General features: G+C 35.6%; 1 protein-coding gene across 2 annotated transcripts; it reads left to right on the plus strand.

The window, feature by feature from the left end:
- Positions 1-1,157: 1,157 nt before the first annotated feature.
- Positions 1,158-7,672, plus strand: LOC112169343 (probable S-adenosylmethionine carrier 2, chloroplastic). 2 transcript variants are annotated; one of them, XM_024306357.2, is made up of 12 exons: positions 1,158-1,297; positions 1,372-1,461; positions 1,577-1,659; positions 1,782-1,858; positions 3,165-3,255; positions 3,559-3,612; positions 3,701-3,796; positions 4,035-4,124; positions 4,430-4,481; positions 5,638-5,699; positions 5,787-5,867; positions 7,213-7,672. In XM_024306357.2, exons 1-12 carry the CDS (start codon positions 1,264-1,266, stop codon positions 7,333-7,335), a joined length of 933 nt encoding a protein of 310 aa, XP_024162125.1. In that variant the 5' UTR covers positions 1,158-1,263; the 3' UTR covers positions 7,336-7,672. The 2 variants fall into 2 exon arrangements, with proteins under 2 accessions (XP_024162125.1, XP_040363543.1); XM_040507609.1 differs by lacking the exon at positions 4,035-4,124.
- Positions 7,673-21,030: the final 13,358 nt, after the last annotated feature.

The raw sequence follows: 21,030 nt of genomic DNA on the forward strand, positions 1-21,030 counted from the left end.
AATTGGTCATTTCGTAAATTTCATTAAATATATACTATTCACTCCGTGTTTTCCACAGAAGCAGAATCCAAAAGCTAGGCCGAAGGTGCTTCTCACTTTTAGCTTCCATGAGAAGCTATTTGGACCAAAAGCAGATTCTAGAGAATTTACCAAACACCATATGGTATCCCCAAAAGCAGAATCTATCCCAAAAGCAGCTCCAAAATATATCCCAAACTGGGCCTATAGTTTCGGCCACATCGATTTTCGAATGAAAAGCTGAGTGAGGCTACTAATAGCTTTTCAAAGGATCGACTTTTGGGTTTTGGTGGATTTGGTCGAACAAGATAGAGATAGCAATAAAATGTGTGAACCATGATTCGAAGCAAGGGTTGAGAGAATTCATGGCTGAGATTTGGAGGATGGGGAGGTTGCAACATAAGGATTTGGTTCAAATGCGAGGGTGTTGTAGAGAAGGAGTCCAGAAGAGAGAACAAAGCATGAAGTTGCAGAGAGATAGGAGAGACGTCAGAGAAGTTTGGAGAAGATGAATACTGAAAAGACGAAAATAAACTCAAAAAGTTAACGAGGTTAACGCTTTTACTGTTGTTATGTATCAATATTGAGTTGGGCTTAAATCATCAGGTACTATTTTGATATTTCCCAAAACATAGGTATGCAAGTTAATAGTCAGGAAAAGTTCAGGCACTGTTTGCACGATTTTTTCTTCTTGAAATTATGAAATCCTCGCTTTCAATTAAAGGAAAATATCATAAGTGGTCACTCAACAATGATTCATTTGACATTTTGGTCACTCAATTTTCAAATATATCACTTTGGTCACCCAACTATTACTGTGTCAGTCACTTTAATTATTTTACTAAATCTTCGGTCAAAATCTTAGTTAAATATATAATATTTTTGTAAATATGCATTTTTTAGAGGGTAATCTCGTCAAAATCTTGCTTTAGTCACTGCTCACAATTAATTCAATTTCAGACTTCTTAATTTTTCAAGGCTGGTTGAACGAAAATATTCTTGATATTGTGACAAAAAAAAAATTAAGCGCAAAAATAATAAAATAACTAAAGTTAATAACAGAATTAAAGTTGAATGACCAAAATAATATATTTAAAACGTGAGCGGCCAAAATATCGTTGAGCGACCGTACAAAATAAAACACACACTCCGGAAAGAGTGAGCAAAGTACACGGAGTCATGTTTATTTTGGAAGAGACACAGTAGCTCGAAACCTGAGAAGGAATTCAAAATCGCGCACCGGCAATGCAAGCGAAATCTTGTGAGGCACATCCACCGGGTAACTTTTCTAAATCTTTTGATGTTGTATTTTCCCCTGTCAATCACCGAACTTGATCGTCTTAACTATTGCAGATGTGATAACCTGCAAAATGAGTAAGGAGCCAAATGACTCTCTGGCAATAGTCAGTGGCACGCCATTCGATTTCTTGGGTGTTTTCTGCGGTACGTATTATTATTGGAAGACTTTTTTTTTTTTTTTAAAGTTTTTGGAAGATGTTGTAATCACAAGGAAAAGATTGATCAGCATTTTGGTTTGGTTTGGTTATGGGTGTTGCAGATAGTGTCATAGCTGGTGGTGCTGCTGGTGTTGTTGTGGAAGCTGCATTATACCCAATTGACACGATAAAAACTCGATTGCAGGCATGTACTATATATGGATCATCTGGATTGATTATGTTTTGGATTATATTTGGGCTGTCCTCATATGATATATTAGGTTGCTTATTTAAGCTGTTGCCATTTTCTGTTGCATCCACTTTTAGGTTGCTCATGCCGGAGGAAAAATTATGTTGAAGGGTCTATATTCGGGATTGGCTGGAAACCTTGCTGGTGTTTTACCGTAAGTAGATTTGTTTTTTTTTTTCCTTTCCTTAAGATTCAAAAATGGGCAGGAGGTAAAGGGTTACATCTACGATATATGTACATGCAGGTTTGCATATTTAGATGTTTTAATGTTCTCCATATTGGAGAAATGCAACATTAGCAAAGAGTTTATAAGGATTTGGGCCTCTCCACTCAATGCCAACTGGTTTTGGTGTGATGCTCAGGTTATCTTATTGGTATCATAACAGGTTATCTCACTGCTACATGTGGTACAAGTCACCCAATATAAGCTGTCCATGTGTATGCCTTGGATAATTCGTCACATGTGAGGGGGCGTTTGCTGGGAATATCCCACATTGGAGACATACAAACCTGGCAATAGAGTTTATAAGACTCCACTCATTGCCAATTGATTTTGAGTGTGATGCTCAGATAACTTATTTTAAACAGTCTTTGATCACTAAGCTAGATTTATATGCATTAGTATCGAGTTCTGCAACACGGGAAAACCAGCTATATTCCTTGTCTTTGACATCAATTATTTTAATTTCCAAGCCTTTGAGCAAGTAAATGAAGAAAGCTTTAGATGCATTAATATATGTATCAAATGCAGCCCGGTAATTCATTTCAGTTCAGAAATCACCTATTTCCTTTTCTCTGACATGAACTGTTTTACTTTAGAACCCAATAAAATAATCTAAAAATAAATAAAATAAAATAAATAAAAGCTTTGTTAACCTTTGTGTACAGATATTTTTTATGTGATTGTTCCTTCTTTCCCAGGTGCATTCTTGTCTTTGTTTTTTGAGTTTTGTTTTTCTTCCTGTTTCATTTTACATAATTTTCCACCATGAACTTTCTTCCTGCAGACAGGTCAATTAGACTTGTCCGCATTCAATTTTCTGACTTAAAAAGTGATATTTGATTATTCACCGTTATATTTTTGGGCTTAGTACACAACAAAGATCTCTGATTTCATTGTTTGCTCAAGAGTTGTGCTCAATCCTCTGGACACTAACAAGAATAGGATTCAAAATGAAAATGAGTAGGCACAAGATTTTGTGCACTTGTTTGTCATATGAATATAGCAATCATATCCATTATTGAATCTAAATCTATGAAATTTCTCAAGCAAACAAGCATCCAGTAGGGGAAGAAAGTGCAGATCACTGTCTTTTTCTACTGGAAGAACATTTAGATTTTAATTTGGAACAATTCTATACAGGAGGAGTGCATAGTTATTTCCATTATCAAAATTCTTTCAATTGCCGAACTTCTCTTATTCAGTGTCATGTGGTTGACCGAATTCCTTTTCGTCACAGGGCTTCTGCTATATTTGTTGGTGTATATGAACCTACGAAGCAGAAATTGCTGAAGTCACTCCCAGAAAATCTCAGTGCTTTAGCTCATTTGGTATGTTACCTAATTTTCCATTTATGATTTTGTATCATCATGTTTGAGGAAGGTTTATTAGATAGCTACAATATAGATTAATCTATCACAGACATGTATTATTAATCTTTTGTTTATATAGTAAACTAATAATAGTAATAATAATTGCTCAAGTAGACTGACAATTTAGTAGTAGAACTATCTTGCATCACTTAACATCCACTTCTCATTGTAATAGTGATGGGTAATGGTAGGGAAAAGTATAACTTTCAGTGTACAAGATCAGGCCATTGTTATTTTAACAGGTATTCAGACATCAATCAGACTGCAGGTGCTATTGGAGGTGCTGCTTCTTCTATTGTACGAGTGCCAACAGAGGTAGTTAATCTGACTTGTTTTTTTTTTTTTAATTACCATCTGTTATTTATTTTCTTCTTCTGCTTGTTACCACTTTATCTATTCCAAGGTTGTAAAGCAAAGGATGCAAACTGCGCAATTTGCTTCTGCCCCAGATGCTGTTCGCCTTATTCTTGCTAAAGAGGGTTTCAAAGGTCTTTATGCGGTACATCACGTTCACCTTGTCCATTCTTAATTTCTCCCACTGTGTCAAGTTTTCGGTCTGCGGTTTGTTAAGTAAAATATAGCAAATATTCCTCAGAGAAAAGCAGTAGCTTACTAATTTTGAAATAGAGGTCTAACTTTCTTTCTTGAATTTCGTCATTTTCATATAGATGTCTTTTGAATGTGAAAGTTAATACTGTTTCCGGTTCTCATGGCTTGATCTTCTTTCGAGACTGCAGGGGTACGGATCATTCCTATTGCGAGATTTACCATTTGATGCAGTTCAGTTTTGCATCTATGAGCAACTTCACATAGGGTTTAAACTAGCGGTAAGAGAGGATATATTATATCATTTTTAATTGAAATATGATATAATCTGCACCGGTATGTATGTTGAACTAACTGTTTCAAAACAATGAAACTCTGTCCTTGCTTAAAAGAAAACACCCATTTTCCATATAGCATAGGAAAAGTTAATCATATTAAACCATAACTAGAATATTTTGGACAGCTGCTGGAAGAGCTTTCGGCAACTTCATGTTTTCTCTGTCAAAATAGTATTTTGTTAGTTGATCTGCACTGGAATATATGGATGTGTGTCTTCAAAAAATTATTGATTCTGGCTTCCCTGTAGGCACGAAGAGATCTGAACGACCCTGAGGTTGCTATGATTGGTGCTTTTGCTGGTAACTTTAACATTCCAACTAACTTTTGAGTTTGGCTTGGGTGCTTTTGTTTTCACCCTGCGGGTTGTATGTTTGTTTTTTGTTATTCTACATTAGTATATGCTAGTATGTGTGTATCTGAGATGTATGAAGGTTATGCATACATTGATGTACACCTATTTGTATATGTTGACCCTCCCTTTCATGTTGCATCTTGAAGTTTAAAAACATAGTGAGGCTGTCTAATGGCACAAACATCTACACAAAATTTGAGTATTATATAGCCCAACTCCTTGCACTGGAGACTTATACTCTGAAGTAGCCCTGATTGAACCTTTGTCTGTTCCTCTGCTAGGAACTCATTTTTCACAAGTCACAACCTAGACTGGCTACAAAGTCAATGTGGATAGCTACTAATATAAAACTACTTGTCCTTGGCTCCAGATCGAAAATGTTGAGGTGTCTTTTTTATAATTATAGAAACAATCATTTTGAAAAGTAAAAGAAAGAGAAGTTCTTAGTCTAGATCTTATTTAGCATGTCAACTTGCTGAGACGTAAACAATGCTAGTATGAATTCCTCTATTCCCCAAGCCTTGAATATTGTCCAAGGCCATGCGGTAGGTGTTCATAGTGACTGAGGGGGTCAAAGACCAAGAAGTGAGGTGATTTGTTTATCTAAAGTTCTAAACAGCTTCCACATTAGACTGAAACAGACCAAGTTGGGATCCGTCGATCTAACAAGTGCACTGGGGGCGACCCTCCAAGAAGTCAAGCGGTCTGTACTTTATAAGTTACTTGTATTCTCTAAGGAGTGGAGCATAAAGCTTCAGTCATCATTTGTATAAAAGAAGACATTATTGCAAAAGCCTCGTTGCACTTTAGGATGTTCAGCCTAAAAACATAGTATCTATGCTGGTGCACTTCAGTTCTAAATCTGACTGAGAAATGGCTTCCCTTTTAATGATTGCCAATTTCCAGATGGATTTTTTTGGACATGTGAGCCTCCTTTAATCTATTGAATACCAAGGCTTTTCTCTAGGAATTGAACCTGTACATGTGTGCTTGATTGTTCAAACTTCAAAGTATATGAGTAACTCTCAGGCGCTAGGTGAATCATGCATATATAATGTGTCCTTTAATGAAAAGCACTTCAATCTACTCTCACTAACTTGTAGGTGCAATAACTGGGGCTATAACTACTCCTCTTGATGTGATAAAAACAAGATTAATGGTTCAGGTATTGAGTGCCATCTCCTTTTTTTCAGGAAATTCTGTTATAAAAAATTCCTTTATGCCATTTTCTCTTTCCTTTAAAACTTTGCAGGGATCAGAAAACCAGTACCAAGGAATTTGTGACTGTGTTAGGACCATAATGAGAGAAGAAGGAAGTCCTGCTTTCTGGAAGGTTTGCTCATTACTGTTCTACTTAAAAATTGTCTGCCTCTTTTTATTTATTTATTTATTTTATTTTTATTTTTTGAATGGGATGCTTCTGTTCTCTTCTTTCTTATGTTTCTTGATTTAAAATCTTGTTTTTATCACATCAAGAGGAGTAGTTATAGCCCCAGTTATTGCACCTACAAGTTAGTGAGAGTAGATTGAAGTGCTTTTCATTAAAGGACACATTATATATGCATGATTCACCTAGCGCCTGAGAGTTACTCATATACTTTGAAGTTTGAACAATCAAGCACACATGTATAGGTCTGTAAGAAATTTGGTTTTCCTCAGGTCTCTATTTTAACAGTCCTTGCTTTTATTGAGCTGTTTCATTTTTTTTTTTTTGTGTTTTTTTTTTATTTGTATTTTTTTTTAATTTATTAGATGGCTATCAGCTTCATTGTTTTAGTTGTCTCAATTAGCAGTTCATTCGCATACATTGGTTACTAGTTCTCAACAAAACACTGTCACCCCACTTTCTCTTTTTATCATATGCACAGCACATATGCATGTGGCGGAGGAGTTACCATGTCTTGATTTTTATCCAGTGAATCCACAATTTTTTCTTGCGATGCTGTCAACAGTTATTTCCTTCATGCCGTATTTGAGTCTCAAAAGGAAAAACTAGCTAATATAATGATTTTGCTCAAGTAATACATCTGGCGTAGAATTTGGATTTGGATTTATGACAACTTTCTCTGATTCTCAGATTTGGATTTAGAATAGGGCAATAATTTTGTGTATTCTACAGTTCTCTGCACTTTGGACATAAAGCATTATAGCAGAATGGAAGAACAAATTATTCCCAATTATAGGAATTTACTGTGAAAAATGACTAGGAAAAACTGCACACAGTTTTACAACGTGTTGCATTAATCAATTTTATGAGATATATGTTACCACTTAACCCATCATTCTCATACACTAGAACCCAGAAATGCACTACAAATCAAATAGCCTCCTGCACTTCCTTTCCATACTATTTTGGAGGATGGTATGGGAAGTGCAAAAAAATTACATGAGAATGAGGAATTAAAAACATATGATACTTGAGAAAATTTGAATAACCAGAAGAAGCTAATATGTGCAGTGTGCACAACTGGCTCAGTAGTTTCTTTGATTATCTATTGTGGAGCGGTGTAAAAAAATTGAAGTTTTCACCCAATAAAATGAACGTTTCATGTGCCGAAAGAATCAAACCTACAACATGTAAAGCTTTTCTTTTGTCAATGGTAATGTTGAAAATGCAAAGCTTTTCTTTTGTCAATGGTCGGCAATTCCGTGAGATTCTCTTCTACCATTTGCTGCAGGGCATTGGGCCACGAGTACTGTGGATAGGTATCGGAGGTTCAATTTTCTTTGGAGTTCTTGAAAGAACGAAGCAAATACTTGAGCAGAGGCGCATCAGGGATCAGAAGTCCAAGCGTTACTGAATGTAGTAGAGTTGTGTTTTGATTACCAAGTTGCAACACATGAACTGCCATGCATAAATATTGAACTAGTTATTTGCTTCAGCAAATAAAGAGAAAGGGAAGATATCAGTCTTGTGGTTGAAGGACTATCCTGTCTCCTTAAATTCGTTGAAATGGAATGCTAGTTACCTTGTAATGGTCTAGTTAGGTCTTCAACTTGTGTTCTCATTCTAGGTATCGTACCCCAGCTGTTTTATGTGCTACACAAATATTAAACTAGTTGTCTTCTTTTTAATTTTTATGTTTTACTTTTAAATTTTTTTTTATGAGAAAAGAAAAACAGGTCATGTGGCGCAAATTGCTTCTCTACCTTGTGATTCATGTGCGATGAGTTTTTGAGAGTGTTGAGTCTTTTCGTTTGTACCCTAACAGCTAGGGTTTCCTAGGCCACCTCTTTTGCCAGTCTTATAGCGCCTCCCTTCGTCCTCGATATCAGGTACGGCCTTCTTCCCCTTAGTCCTCTTGACCCATTGGCTCTGCATATTTGAGGAATCCGTGTATGGCAACCCTGATTGGAAACAACTTGGGTTGCTACATTGACTTGGATGTTGATTGGTCTTTACTTTCTAGTTCTCTTCATGTCACTCCAACTCAGGTTTGTAGGTTGTTTGAAGGACTCTCCAAGACTTCTGCCACATTTGTAGAAGCCTTAACCACATTGATCTGTCGATAGTTGTGTAGTCAAATTCAGGCTAAACAGATGACTGTCGCATCTCTAGCAGTGTGCATCCTTCTGGATTGCAGTTGTTCAGCATGTTGGGGATTGTTTTTGGTGGCTTCTTCTCCTGCAAAACCCTCTTTTCATTTGTTGTACGTTCTCATGTATCCCTCATTGGTGGTTAGACTTGGACCAACTCGTTTTCCACAACATCTTCACAAGTGTTATGGCCAGTTGATTCTCCAATCGATAATCCTCTAGCGAAGAATAGAAATTCAAGAACTTTAATTGAGATCACGTTTTGGAATCCCAACATCTTTAGGATAGTGAAGTAGGGCTGTGCACGGTCCCAGATCGGCACTACATTTACAGGGACGGGGACTGGACGGGCAGAGTGCAGTTCGGGCCGGGCTTGCACATGCAGAACACAGGGACTGGCCTCCTAGACAAAATTGGCTGGTTTCTCCGGGCTTTCGATTCCTGGAAGATTTTGCAGCAGTGCTGCAATTTGGCAAAAATGCAGCAAACAACAACTAAAACCTGCTTCTGTTTAGGCCTACTTTGGTTCATTTTCAGAACAGAATAAAACCTGCAAATAAAACCATTCTGCAATGGTAGGAAGGCTGCAAATAAAGTTATAAAACCATTCTACAATGGTAGCAAGGCTGCAAATAATACTATCTGCATAATAGCATTTCAACTAGCAATTCAACATCAAATGATTCAAATCTAGGCATCAATAACTCAATAAACAAGAGCTGTGCAGCAAGCCAGCAAGGTAGCAAATAAAAGTATAAAATTGAAAGTTTGAAACCATTCTGCAATAACTCAATAAGCAATTCAACATCAACATATCAACACCAAGTTCACCAATAGTTGTGTAAGCAACTAAGCAATTCTCCAAGTCTCATTATCTCAACAAATTAAACGAAACAAACTAAAGGACTGAACATCCTAAATCAGAAACTTCCATGCTGCCATGAATGCTATGCGGTTGCTCTTCAATTTTTTTTTCCCTACACAATTCAGTTTAAAAACACAATGTATTACAACTTTTACTTTGCAACATACTAGAAACAAAAAAAACAAAAAAAAGGCACTGATTTGATATACCTTTAGCTTTTCTTTATGGTAGTTTACTAACTTTTGCAGACTTTGAGGTTCCAGTTGCATTTATTGGATCATCTTCACTTTCTGCAGCCACTTGTTTTTCCTTTGCTACATCTGCATAAAACAATCAGAAATGAAACAAGTGAAAGACCAATCAGCAATGAAACAAAAAGTGAAACACCAAAAACAGTAACTAAACACTGAAACAGCAGCAAATGTACCTCTTTCCATTTTTTCATAAAACTCAAGCTCTTCTAGGCTTGGATAACATTCAATGTCAGATTGATCTCATTTTTGGATCTAGTTTTGCAAACAAATTAATGCTTCCATACTTTTAGAAGTTAAAGAACTCTTAGAAGGGTCAATGATTCTCCCACCTGTACTGAATGAGGACTCAGATGCAACTATGCTAACTTGGATTGCAAGTACATCCCTTGCAACAAGAGCAAGGTTTGGATATTTATAGCCGTTTATCTTTCACCAATCAAGCAGCTGCCAATCTTCATCTTTGGGATTCTCCATTGGATTAAGTAGATACCTGTCAACTTCACTCTCAACAACAACTTCGTCCGATTTATTGAGGGCTCTTTGCCAACCTTCTAACATCTCAGCCATTTTCCCTGACATTTTCTTGGTCTTGTTCTTAGACTTGAACTTGGACTTGGAAGATGTGGCTGTTGCTTTTATGCTGCTAGAAACGACGCAGCTTGTTGCACTACTGCTCCTAGAACTTCTAGTCTTTGAAGAGGCATTGCTTGATGATCTATATAGATCAGTTAAGGACACCAATAGCTCTTTGACTTCATTGGCCTTGGCCTTTGATTCGGCAGCATCATAATTGAGCTCAGTTAAACATAGGTGACTTATATTTTTCAACATGAACGTAGGATCGAATACCAGGGCTACTAACAACAATTGATTCATATCATCAATGCTTCCAAAATACTTTCTAAACTTTGCTCTCATCTTCACTACCATCTCAATAATTAGTTGTTCAGTTTCACTTCCATCACTCATCTCAGGAGGCACAAAGAGTGCATAATCTCAGCTTCTATTGCTACAATGTCATGAAAAGCTTTATGAGCAGTGGGATGTTTTGTTTCACTGGTTCTCATTGTGAAATCATAAAAAACCTTCAAGAACTTTACAAAAATTTCAGCTTTATCCTAATTTGCTTTTACTAGTGGCCCAACTCTTTTTCTTGGTTGAGCTGATTTCTTTTGAACTTGTATTTCAGTATCTTCCTCCTCCTTAACCTCTTTATCTTCATCAAAATAGTCTTTGTTCTTATTTTCTTCCTCCTCAGCCATCCTATCAAAAGCTGCCTTCACCTCTAAAGCTATGTCGAGCATCAAAAATGTGGTATTCCATCTTGTTGGAACATCTAGCGCACATATTTTTTTGAGATTCTATGTGGCCTTCCAGTGTCTCCTTTTCAACGCACATCTTGAAGCAGTCCAATATGTTAGAACTACTTCTAATATATTTCACAGCAGTTCTAATTGCAGCACAACATCTATCCATAATTCTCAAACCAGCCCCAACTATAATGCTCAAGATGTGAGCCAAACACGTCACATGCATGAACTAGCTACCAAACATTGGGGATTCTTCCATCTTGCAATTTTCTTTTGTAGATACTCTATTGCCACCTTATTTGCTCTAGCATTATCAATAGACATAGTCAAAACCTTGTCTATCCTCCAATGCAACAAACATGTTTCCAAAAGCTTTCCTATTGTTGTGCCTTTGTGATTGGGAATTACACAAAAGTTCAAGATTCTCTTGTGCAAATTCCAACCACAATCTATGAAATGTGCTGTTAACACCATATAGTTGATGTCCTGTACAGATGTCCAAGTATCTATTGTTTAGCACACTCTATGTTTCCTTAAAACCATCCTAAGCTCCTCTTTCTTCTCCTTATACATCTCCAAGAACACCTTACTATTTTTCTTCTATAAGGCACCTCAAGTTGAGGTACTGCTACCTTGCAGAACCACCTAAACTTCATTCTCAATGTGGCTAAATGGTAATTCATCAATAACTATCATTTGCCAAGCAGCTTTGACACAACCTTCTTGTGTCCACCTTTATTAATTTTAAGCTAGGTTCAACTCCACCATCACTAATCAACAGTTGCTGTGTGTCTTCTAAATTCCCCCTACTAGGATACTTTTTACAAACATTTTCTATATGTCTATGCAAAGTACTGGTAACATTAAAAGAAGATTCAGCAGCAAGGTCAGCAGCATGATGCCTGCATTTTACACGTTTCTCAAATCCACATTCCTCTTTCTTCCCATCTTTTTCAATGTAAAGTGGTCTGTCACACTTCTTGTAATGATTCCACACAAATGACCTCAACGCAACCTTCTTCGTTCTCTTTTCCCTTCTTTTCTTTTTCGGCTCACCTCGGGATGCCTGAGTTGGTGCTTCATCTACACCTTCTACTGTAACTTCTAGTTCCTTGTTCTCAGCTTGTTGAGAGACAACAACTTCATCATTCCCAACAACAGCAACTTCATCACTCAATGAGTGACTTGAATTCGATGATGTTGCCATGAAGTTTGATACAGAAGCACAAAATCAAGACTTAGGAATAAATGTCTAAATACAAAGAAGCGATGCAATCAGGTTGAAATTAAGAAAGCAAACAAATCATAATAACTAAATTCAAATGGCACCAGTTTATTAGAACTAGACTAAACAAAGTTAGAAATCAAGAAACAGATCATTTGATAAAGTAATCTGGGGTTCACATCCAAAACCAATTGGCAATGGATGGAGTGGCCCAAACCCTTATAAATTCATAGGCAATGTCTCATTTTTCCCATGTGGGATGTATATATTCTCAACATGCCCCTGCACGTGCGGCGAATTTTCAAGCCATACACGTGAACAACTTTTAGGTGACGTGGAGCCCGTGTGGTCGTTAGGCATGCACACGTGGATAACCCGCTCTGATACCATGATAAAGTAATCTGAGGTTCACATCCAAAATCAATTGGCAATGGATGGAGTGGGCCGAGTGGCCCAAATCCTTATAAATTCATAGGCAAGGTCTGCCACAGTACAAGTTTATTAAAATTAGAGCAAACAAAGCTACAGGGAAGGGAAGAAATGCAATGCTTTCAACAAAAGAAATAAAAGATGAGCAAACAGAGGACAACAAAGAATCATAAATAAGCAACCAATGCATAGTACATTACCAGAAGAATCATAAAGCAGCAAAGAATCATAGCAATAAACTGGGAATTGCAACAAATGCTTTCAACAAATAAAGCAAACAGAGACTGCAGAGTGGAGAATCCCGCATACATAGCTCGAAACAAAGAAATCAAGAATAGTAAATAGGGCCTACTTGTAAAATATTATTTGGACATAATATTATCGACATTAAGTAAATAACAAATTGATTAAGCTTATTACAATAAATAGGAAATATATGAATTATCTACCTAGACACTTAATGAGCTTTGGTATGTCACTCATATGGTTAGGAATCCATTTTGATAAAGATAAATATCTAATTAATATGATAAATTATAGCATCTGTTAAATAACTCATTGGCTAGAATCAAGGATTCTTTTATGGGAAGACCTATCTAGCTTGTATATATAGGTGCTTGAAGTCCCTATTCACTGTGTGACAAAACATTCAGTCCTGCCTCATAGAGAGGAGTTAAACACATAGTTGAGTAGAAGATTTCTTGCGTGTGGCTGCTTGAAGTTTTGAAGCTCGGATTATTTGTATTGAATAATTGTGTTGCTGCTACTGCTTTTAAAGGAATGGCTGTTGTGTATGAAGCAGGTGATGCATCTCCTCTTATTGTATTCTAGCTCATATTGTATTGATCATTTGGTTGTGTTTATGCATTTTGTGAAACGATCTTGGTTTGCTCATTAAGTTAACAAATGGTATCATAGCCAAAATTTCACAATTCATAAATTAGTTTTAGAAGATCAATTCATTGTATTTTGAACTAGAGTTTTGTGTTATGTTGAATTGCAAAACGTTTTGGGAAATTAGGGTTTTGGTTCACTGGCCAAGAAAAAAAAAATTAAAATCGGATAAAGATCGTTCTTGGGGAATACAAGTAGGGAAAACATCACCAATGGTCACTGAGTTATGACTTATTCGACATTTAACACTGTATTTTCAACAATATTACTTAACTCACTCAGTTTTACATCCGTCTTTCACTTAACTCACTGCCGTTAATTCTACCGTTAAAAGCTATTAAAATTGAGGGTATATTTGTCTAAACACTAAAAAAATGCATTTTTAACTTTTTTTTATTTAAAAAAAGACAATTTTTTTTCAAATTATATTTAAGTTAAAAAAATCATTTTTTTTTAGAAATCTCAGAAATTTAAAAAATTTAAAAAAGTTTAATAAATATAAATTGAGAGTATATTTGTCTAAACACTAAAAAATGCATTTCTAACTTTTTTTTTTTTTTAAAAAGACAATTTTTTTTTCAAATTATATTTAAGTTAAAAAAATCATTTTTATTAGAAATTTCAGAAAATTAAAAAAATTGAAAAAAGTCTAATAAATGTAGTTTTTTAAAGTTAAAAATGATTTTTAAGTGTTTTGACAAATATACCCTTAATTTTAATGACTTCTAACGGTAGAATTAACGGCAGCGAGTTAAGTGAAAGACGGATGTAAAACTGAGTGAGTTAAGTGATATTGTTGAAAATACAGTGAGTTAAGTGTCGAATAAGTCATAACTCAGTGACCATTGGTGATATTTCCCCATACAAGTATTGGGAATTATTGCTTCCGCTAAAATTGTTGCAGAATTGCAGTCGCAAAGTTTAGGCCTTCTGAGAACCATGTTTCGATTCAATGCTTTAATTCATTTTCTGTTGAATTACAAGAACACTAGAAGCATTCCCGGCGTGCACCTAGGCTAGAGTAGATGGTGACCGGATGAAATTTAAGTTTTGGTGTGCTTGTGTCTCTGAATTGAATTGAGTTGAATTGAAACGATTTTGTGCTTTCTCTGTGATTGCTTATGGATGGTTGTGCTTAATATTTTGCATTCTGCTAACATATATATGTGACATATATATGTGATTGAACAATGATTATATGATAAATTGATGAATGTTTGAGTTAAGAAGTTCACTGTCTCCCTATAAATGTTGTCATATTTTCATTGAGAAAATTGTAGATTGAGTAAAGTTTCTTTTCAAGTGCCTTGATGTCTTGAATTGAATTTAGTTCAACTTTATTTAGGTCACAGGTTGTTGCAAATAAAAATAGGCATGTTGCACAAAGCAATTTCTGTTATTATTTGCATTTGATCATTAAGATAAAAATGACCTGGAAACTTGTGTTAATTGTTTTCAAACTGTGCTTACTTGTGTCTTCCAAAGAAGTGTTAATATAACATAGTTTGGTGACAAACAGCTTCACACATGATTTTGAATTCATATTTTGATACTTAAAGACTCTTCTACTGTCATAAGATGTTGATTGTCTTTTTGGATAACTTGAGTTCTCTAATTATGGGGTGAAGATTCAGAAACTTAAGTACATTATGTCTACTGCTACAAAAGTGTTGCCTAATGTGAAATACAGATTTGGGGTATTTTCATTGACATAGTATCTTGTGGTACTTGTTGCCATTATGATTGATATTTTGTTTTGGTGTTTTATGAACTGCTTTTGGAACTAACACATAAATCTGCAGAAATATTGCTAAATTGAAACTTTGTATTTTTTGAGTTTTGAAACTGAAACTTACAAAATTTTTCTTTTTGACTTTGCTCATTAGGAAGTATTTACATGAACCTCAACAATGTTTTGATGCTCACTGGAACAAACTTTAGAGCCTGGAGAGATTTGGTAAAGCGTTATATGATGACGCATGAGAATATAGACCTAGTCTTTCATGAGGATGAACCTGAGGCATTAACTAAAGATAGTTCAGCTGAGGAGGTTAAGGCATTTAAAGCCTGGCACAGGTCAAATAGAATGGCCAAGAACACCATTAGGAACACTATGTCTGACACTGTAAGAGGTAGTGTAGAAGAACCTGACTTGGTTACTGACTATATGGAGTCCATTGAGAGAAAATTTAAAGAGAGTGAGAAAGCAAAGGCTGCAAGATTGTCTAAGGCTTTCCATGAGCTGAAGTATGAAGGATTTGGGGGAGTTAGAGAGCACATAATAAAGATGATCCACATTAATGCTAGGCTCAGGGAGTTACTGATGGGAGTGAATGATAGCCAAGTGGTGCTTGTTGCACTGCATTCTTTGCCAAATACCTTCAGTGGGCTTAGAGCTAGCTACAATGCTCTAAAGGGTACCTGGACTATAGATGAGCTCATATCTATCTGTGCTGATGAAGAAGATAGAATTAAGAAAGTGAGAGAGCCTGCAACCTCTGTGAACCTGGTGTAAAAGCCAAAGAAAAGGAAGAACAAGCTTAAGGTCACCAAAACCATCAGTAAGCCATTTGGAAACACTGCAGCACCTAACACCACCAAAGCTTTTAAGTTCAAGTGCTACTTTTGTAAGAAAATAGGACATATGAAGAAGGACTGCTCAGGTTTTAAGGCTTGGTTTGTGAAGAAGGGTAAGAATTTCTTAAGTACTACAGAAACTTTTTCTTTAGAAATTAATTTTGTCAATATTGAACCTCACACTTATTGGTTAGATTCTGGCTCACCCTTGCATATTATGAATTCTTTACAGGGATTCACAAAGAAAAGGGCACCAAGAAGTGAGGAAACCAATGTCTGTGTGGGAAATGGCATGAGGGTTGCAGTGAAGACTATAGGAACCTTAAGACTAGATCTAGGTTTTGGAAATTTTTTAGTTTTGGATGATGTTTATTACATTCCCTCGATTAAGAGGAATTTGCTTTCTATGTCTCTTTTTGTTAAGACTGGTTGCTGTTTTTACATTGATTTGGATGGAATAAAAATTTCTAAAGGTTCCTTGTTATATGGTTCTAGTGTTATTTTGGATAATTATATGAACTTGAATTGTTCAATACCTCAACAAGTAATCTCACTTGTTGAAGACAGAAATAACACATTAAGTAACAACACCATCAAAGGTGTTAAAAGGACCTTGTTCAATGATAAATAAGCTTACTTGTGGCATAGGAGACTAGGCGACATTTCAAAAGAAAGACTGCAAATATTAGTAAAGAACAAAACACTTCCAGAACTAGACTTTTCAGACCTAGCAGACTGCATTGAATGTTTTAAGGGTAAAATGACAAACTTAAGAAAAAAGACTGCTAGCAGAAGTGAAAAACTGCTAGAGTTAATTCATACAGATATAACAACATGTGGAAATGTTTAATTCATTACATTCATAGATGACTATTCAAGGTACTGTTACATCTACCTATTGTCAGAAAAATCACAGTCACTTGAGGCATTTAAAATTTTCAAAACTGAAGTTGAACATCAACTAGAAATGAAAAATAAGACTGTGAGGTCTGATAGGGGGGGGGTGAATTTTATGGTAAATATACTGAGCAAGGACAACAAAAGGGTCCATTTGCTTTATATCTGCAGGATGTAGGTATAAAAGCTCAATATACAACACTATACAATCCCCAACATAATGGTGTTGCAGAGAGAAAGAATAGAACTCTGTTGAATATGGTAAGAAGTATGATGTGTACTTCTGGGTTACCAAATATGTTTTGGGGAGAAGCTTTAAGAACTACAAACTATCTTTAGAATAGGTCCCCAAGCAAGTCTGTGGATAAAACACCATTTGAGTCTTGGTGTGGTAGGCAACCTAGTCTGCATCATTGCCATGTATGGGGTTGTAAAGCTGAAGCAAGAATTTACAATCCCAATTTAGGAAAACTTGACCCTAAATCTGTAACTTGTCATTTTATAGGTTATTGTGAAAAATCTAAAAGTTATAAACTCTATGCACCTCACTACTCACCTAGAATTTTTGAAACTCATCAGGTTAAATTTCTGGGGGAGAGTATTTGTAATACTAAATTTGAAGATATAACTAATGATTTTGTGGAAATTGCAGAAAGTGAGGATACAGAAATAGAAATGCCAAACCTTAAAAATAATGCAAAAACTAAAAGTGAAGTTCACAATGTAGTAGGTGGTGACTTAGAACTTGAAAACCAAAATGTTGAAGTGGCTGAACCTATACCAGATCAAAATGTTCCTGAACCTCAACAAAATGCAGTTGAACCTAAAAGATCACAAAGAACTAGGAAGCCAACTTTTGGTGGTCAAAATGATATTTATGAGGTTTATCTGCAAGAAGTTGAGAGCACTTTAGCAGATGATAATGGCCCTGTAAATTTTAATCAAGCTGCAGAAAGTAATGAGTCAAAACAATGGAAGAAAGCCATGGATGCAGAGCTTGAATCCATGTATAATAATGAAGTGTGGGAGCTTGTGAAGTCGATCCAAATCACAAGCCTATAGGCAGTAAGTGGGTTTTCAAAACTAAGAGAGATGCCAAGGGAAACATTGAGAGACACAAAGCAAGACTTGTAGCTAACGGGTTCACACAAAAGGAGGGTATAGATTTTACAGAAACATTTTCACTAGTTTCAACTAAGGACTCTTTTAGAATCATAATGGCTCTTGTAGCTCACTATGATATGGAGTTACATCAAATGGATGTAAAAACAGCCTTCTTAAATGGTGAACCGGAGGAAGTGATATACATGTCACAACCAGAAGGCTATATTGAAACTGGAAAAGAAAACTTAGTTTGTAAGCTTAAGAAATCTATATATGGACTTAAATAGGCATCTAGACAATGGTATAGAAAATTTGATTCTGTGGTTGCATCTTTTGGTTTTACAGAAAATCTAGTAGATGAATGTGTTTATCTTAAAGTTGTTGGAAACCAGTTTGTTTTTCTTATCCTATATGTAGATGACATTCTCCTTGCTAGCAGTAACATTAAGTTACTGAAAAATACCAAAATATTTCTGTCTAAAAATTTTGATATGAAGGATCTGGGAGAAGCTTCTTATGTATTAGGAATTGAGATAAAGAGAGACAAAGCACAAGGTTTATTGGGATTATCTCAACAAGCCTACATTTCAAAAATATTTCAGAGATTTGATATGGCTACTTGTGCTAATGTTGAGGTTCCAATATCTAAGGGAGATAAATTAAATAAGGATCAATGCCCTAAAACAAGTGTTGAGAAAAGGGAAATGGAGTCTGTACCATATGCTAGATTAGTTGGCAGTCTCATGTATGCACAAGTGTGCACTAGGCCAGATTTATCCTTTGCAGTTGGCATGTTGTCTATATTTCAATTTGATTCTGGACACAAGCATTGGACTGCTGGCAAAAAGGTATTGAGATACCTACAGAGGACTAAGAGTCACATGCTTGTGTATAAGCGTGTGAAGAAACTTGAACTTGTAGGCTTCACAGACTCATATTTTGCAGGCAATTATCCTGCATCAATGAAGTCTACTTGTGGCTATGTATATATATGTTGGCAGGTGGTGCAGTGGCTTGGAAAACAATGAAACAATCATTGATAGCCACATCCACCATGCAAGCAGAAATTATAGCCATATATGAAGGTGTATGTGAAGGCCTATGGATCATAAACTTTCTTTTGGAAACAAAGATTTTAAGTAATCTTGTTGATGGAAAGCTAAAAGTTTATTGTGATAATGATGCTGCTGTGTTCTTCAGTAAGAATAGCAAAAGGTCCAATAATTCAAAACATATAGACTTGAAGTTCTACAGTGTGAGAAAGAGGGTAAAAGATGGAGAGATTGAAATATCTGCCATTAGCACAGATGCATAGCTTGCAGACCCTTTTACCAAGGCATTACCAGTTTCAGTTTTCAAGAACCATGTTGAAGACATGGGAATTCTCTCTAGTTTAGATTCCTGAGTTCAGAAAGAGCAAAAGTCATAAAGATTATGTTTTCAGTTTCTTAGTTTGAAAGTTTCAATTTTATTCAATTTGCAGTTCATGTCAGAAACAATCTGTATTCATATTTTGGTCAAATGAATAAAGCTTGAGGTATTTCCAGATATATTGTTTTACAGCTTGATCTTATTTTGAAAATATTTGATTGCTGCTATTTTAGTTTTGTTGATTATCAGGTGGATGGAAATATGCATATATTCAATAAGAGGCAAACATGCAATCCACTGGTGCTTAAGTAAATAATGTTTGCATGCATTATGATTTTGATATTCAAAATTTTTAGTTGGACTATAATCAAGTGTTTACTGCAGAATGACATACTTTACCACTTGATTCATCAAATCAGTTTTGTAGTTCATGTGAGATGCAGAGGTTATTATTGGTGATTTGAAACAAATATGTTTACATAAGCATGTTTATTTCCAAATTCTATTTTAGCTGCTGCGTTCTTGACAGAACTGAATAGATCTTGAGAAACCATATATTTTAGTGCACACTTTGGCTATTTTCTGGAATAGGTTTTGGTTCAGTTGTTATGTAGACAATATTGATCCAAGGGGGAGATTGTAAAATATTATTTGGACCTAATATTATCTACATTAAGTAAATAACAAATTGATTAAGCTTATTACAATAAATAGGAAATATATGAATTATCTACCTAGACACCTAATGAGCTTTGGTATGTCACTCATATGGTTAGGAATCCATTTTGATAAAGATAAATATCTAATTAGTTGATATGATAAATTATAGCATCTGTCAAATAACTCATTGGCTAGAATCAAAGATTCTTTTATGGGAAGACCTATCTAGCTTGTATATATAGGTGCTTGAAGTCCCTATTCACTGTGTGACAAAACATTCAGTCCTGCCCCATAGAGAGGAGTTAAACACATAGTTGAGTAGAAGATTTCTTGCGTGTGGCTGCTTGAAGTTTTGAAGCTCGGATTATTTGTGTTGAATAGCTGTGTTGCTGCTACTGCTTTTGAAGGAATGGCTGTTGTACATGAAGCAGGTGATGCATCTCCTCTTGTTGTATTCTAGCTCATATTGTATTGATCATTTGGTTGTGTTTAAGCATTTTGTGAAACGATCTTGGTTTGCTCATTAAGTTAACACTACTAATAAACTGGGAATACATGTTTGTAAACTTGAAATACAAAATCCAAAATCCAAGTACAAACAGAGAAAACTCGAAATCTAAATCCAAAATCCAAGTACAATCCAAGTAAACTCGAACAAGTTGAGAGGAGATTGGCAAATTGCTGTACAAGTTGAGAAGAGATTTCAATTACCGGAAGACTAGTAGCCAAAAGACTGGAAGAGTTCGATCGAGGCGGAGAGGTGAGAGGTGAGTTTGGAAGAGTTTGTTCGAGTTTTGCCATTTTGGGTATATATATGATTTACTGATTTTGGATTTACTTAACAATTACATGTGGTCATGTCTATACTAACAGTACAGACTTCGAAAGCTAACTTATAAATGGAAGACACGTATACAAGTTCGGGTTTTTTGGTCCACGAAGTCATCGAAAGTCAAGGACCGGGACCAGACACGCAAATATGAGTACTGGGACCAATCTGGATCGAAAGCAGTCATTTTTAGTATACAGCTTGGCCCGAACCTCCCAATTTGGGTCGGTTTTGTTCTGTTTTTCATGTTTTCGGTCATTTGTGCCTAGCCCTAGTGAAGTACGTACCCATCCATTTGAACCCACCTTAAAGTATCCTTATACTCCACTATCAACTTTAAATGTTAGAAGTAGTTCTTTTAAGACTTTTCAAAATTGTTCCTCTTAAGCCCCCTTTTTTTTCCATTTCTTTTTAAACCTTTCATTCCTTGTATATAATTTTACTTGCCTAAACTACCCCTTTTACAAAGCATGACTACTAACTTAAGACAAGCTGTATCAAGCCGTATCAAGCTATATCAACAAAACATATTTTCACTCAATTT

Source organism: Rosa chinensis, chromosome 6, assembly GCF_002994745.2.
Source record: "Rosa chinensis cultivar Old Blush chromosome 6, RchiOBHm-V2, whole genome shotgun sequence".
Taxonomy (NCBI): Eukaryota; Viridiplantae; Streptophyta; class Magnoliopsida; order Rosales; family Rosaceae; genus Rosa; species Rosa chinensis.

Bases quoted from the DNA above. Each gene is read 5' to 3' on its own strand.
- LOC112169343 (XM_024306357.2), top strand. From the start codon at position 1,264: ATGCAAGCGAAATCTTGTGAGGCACATCCACCGG. The intron at 1,660-1,781 runs GCATGTACTATA...ATCCACTTTTAG, and splicing joins CGATAAAAACTCGATTGCAG to GTTGCTCATGCCGGAGGAAA. The intron at 3,797-4,034 runs GTACATCACGTT...TCGAGACTGCAG, and splicing joins GTTTCAAAGGTCTTTATGCG to GGGTACGGATCATTCCTATT.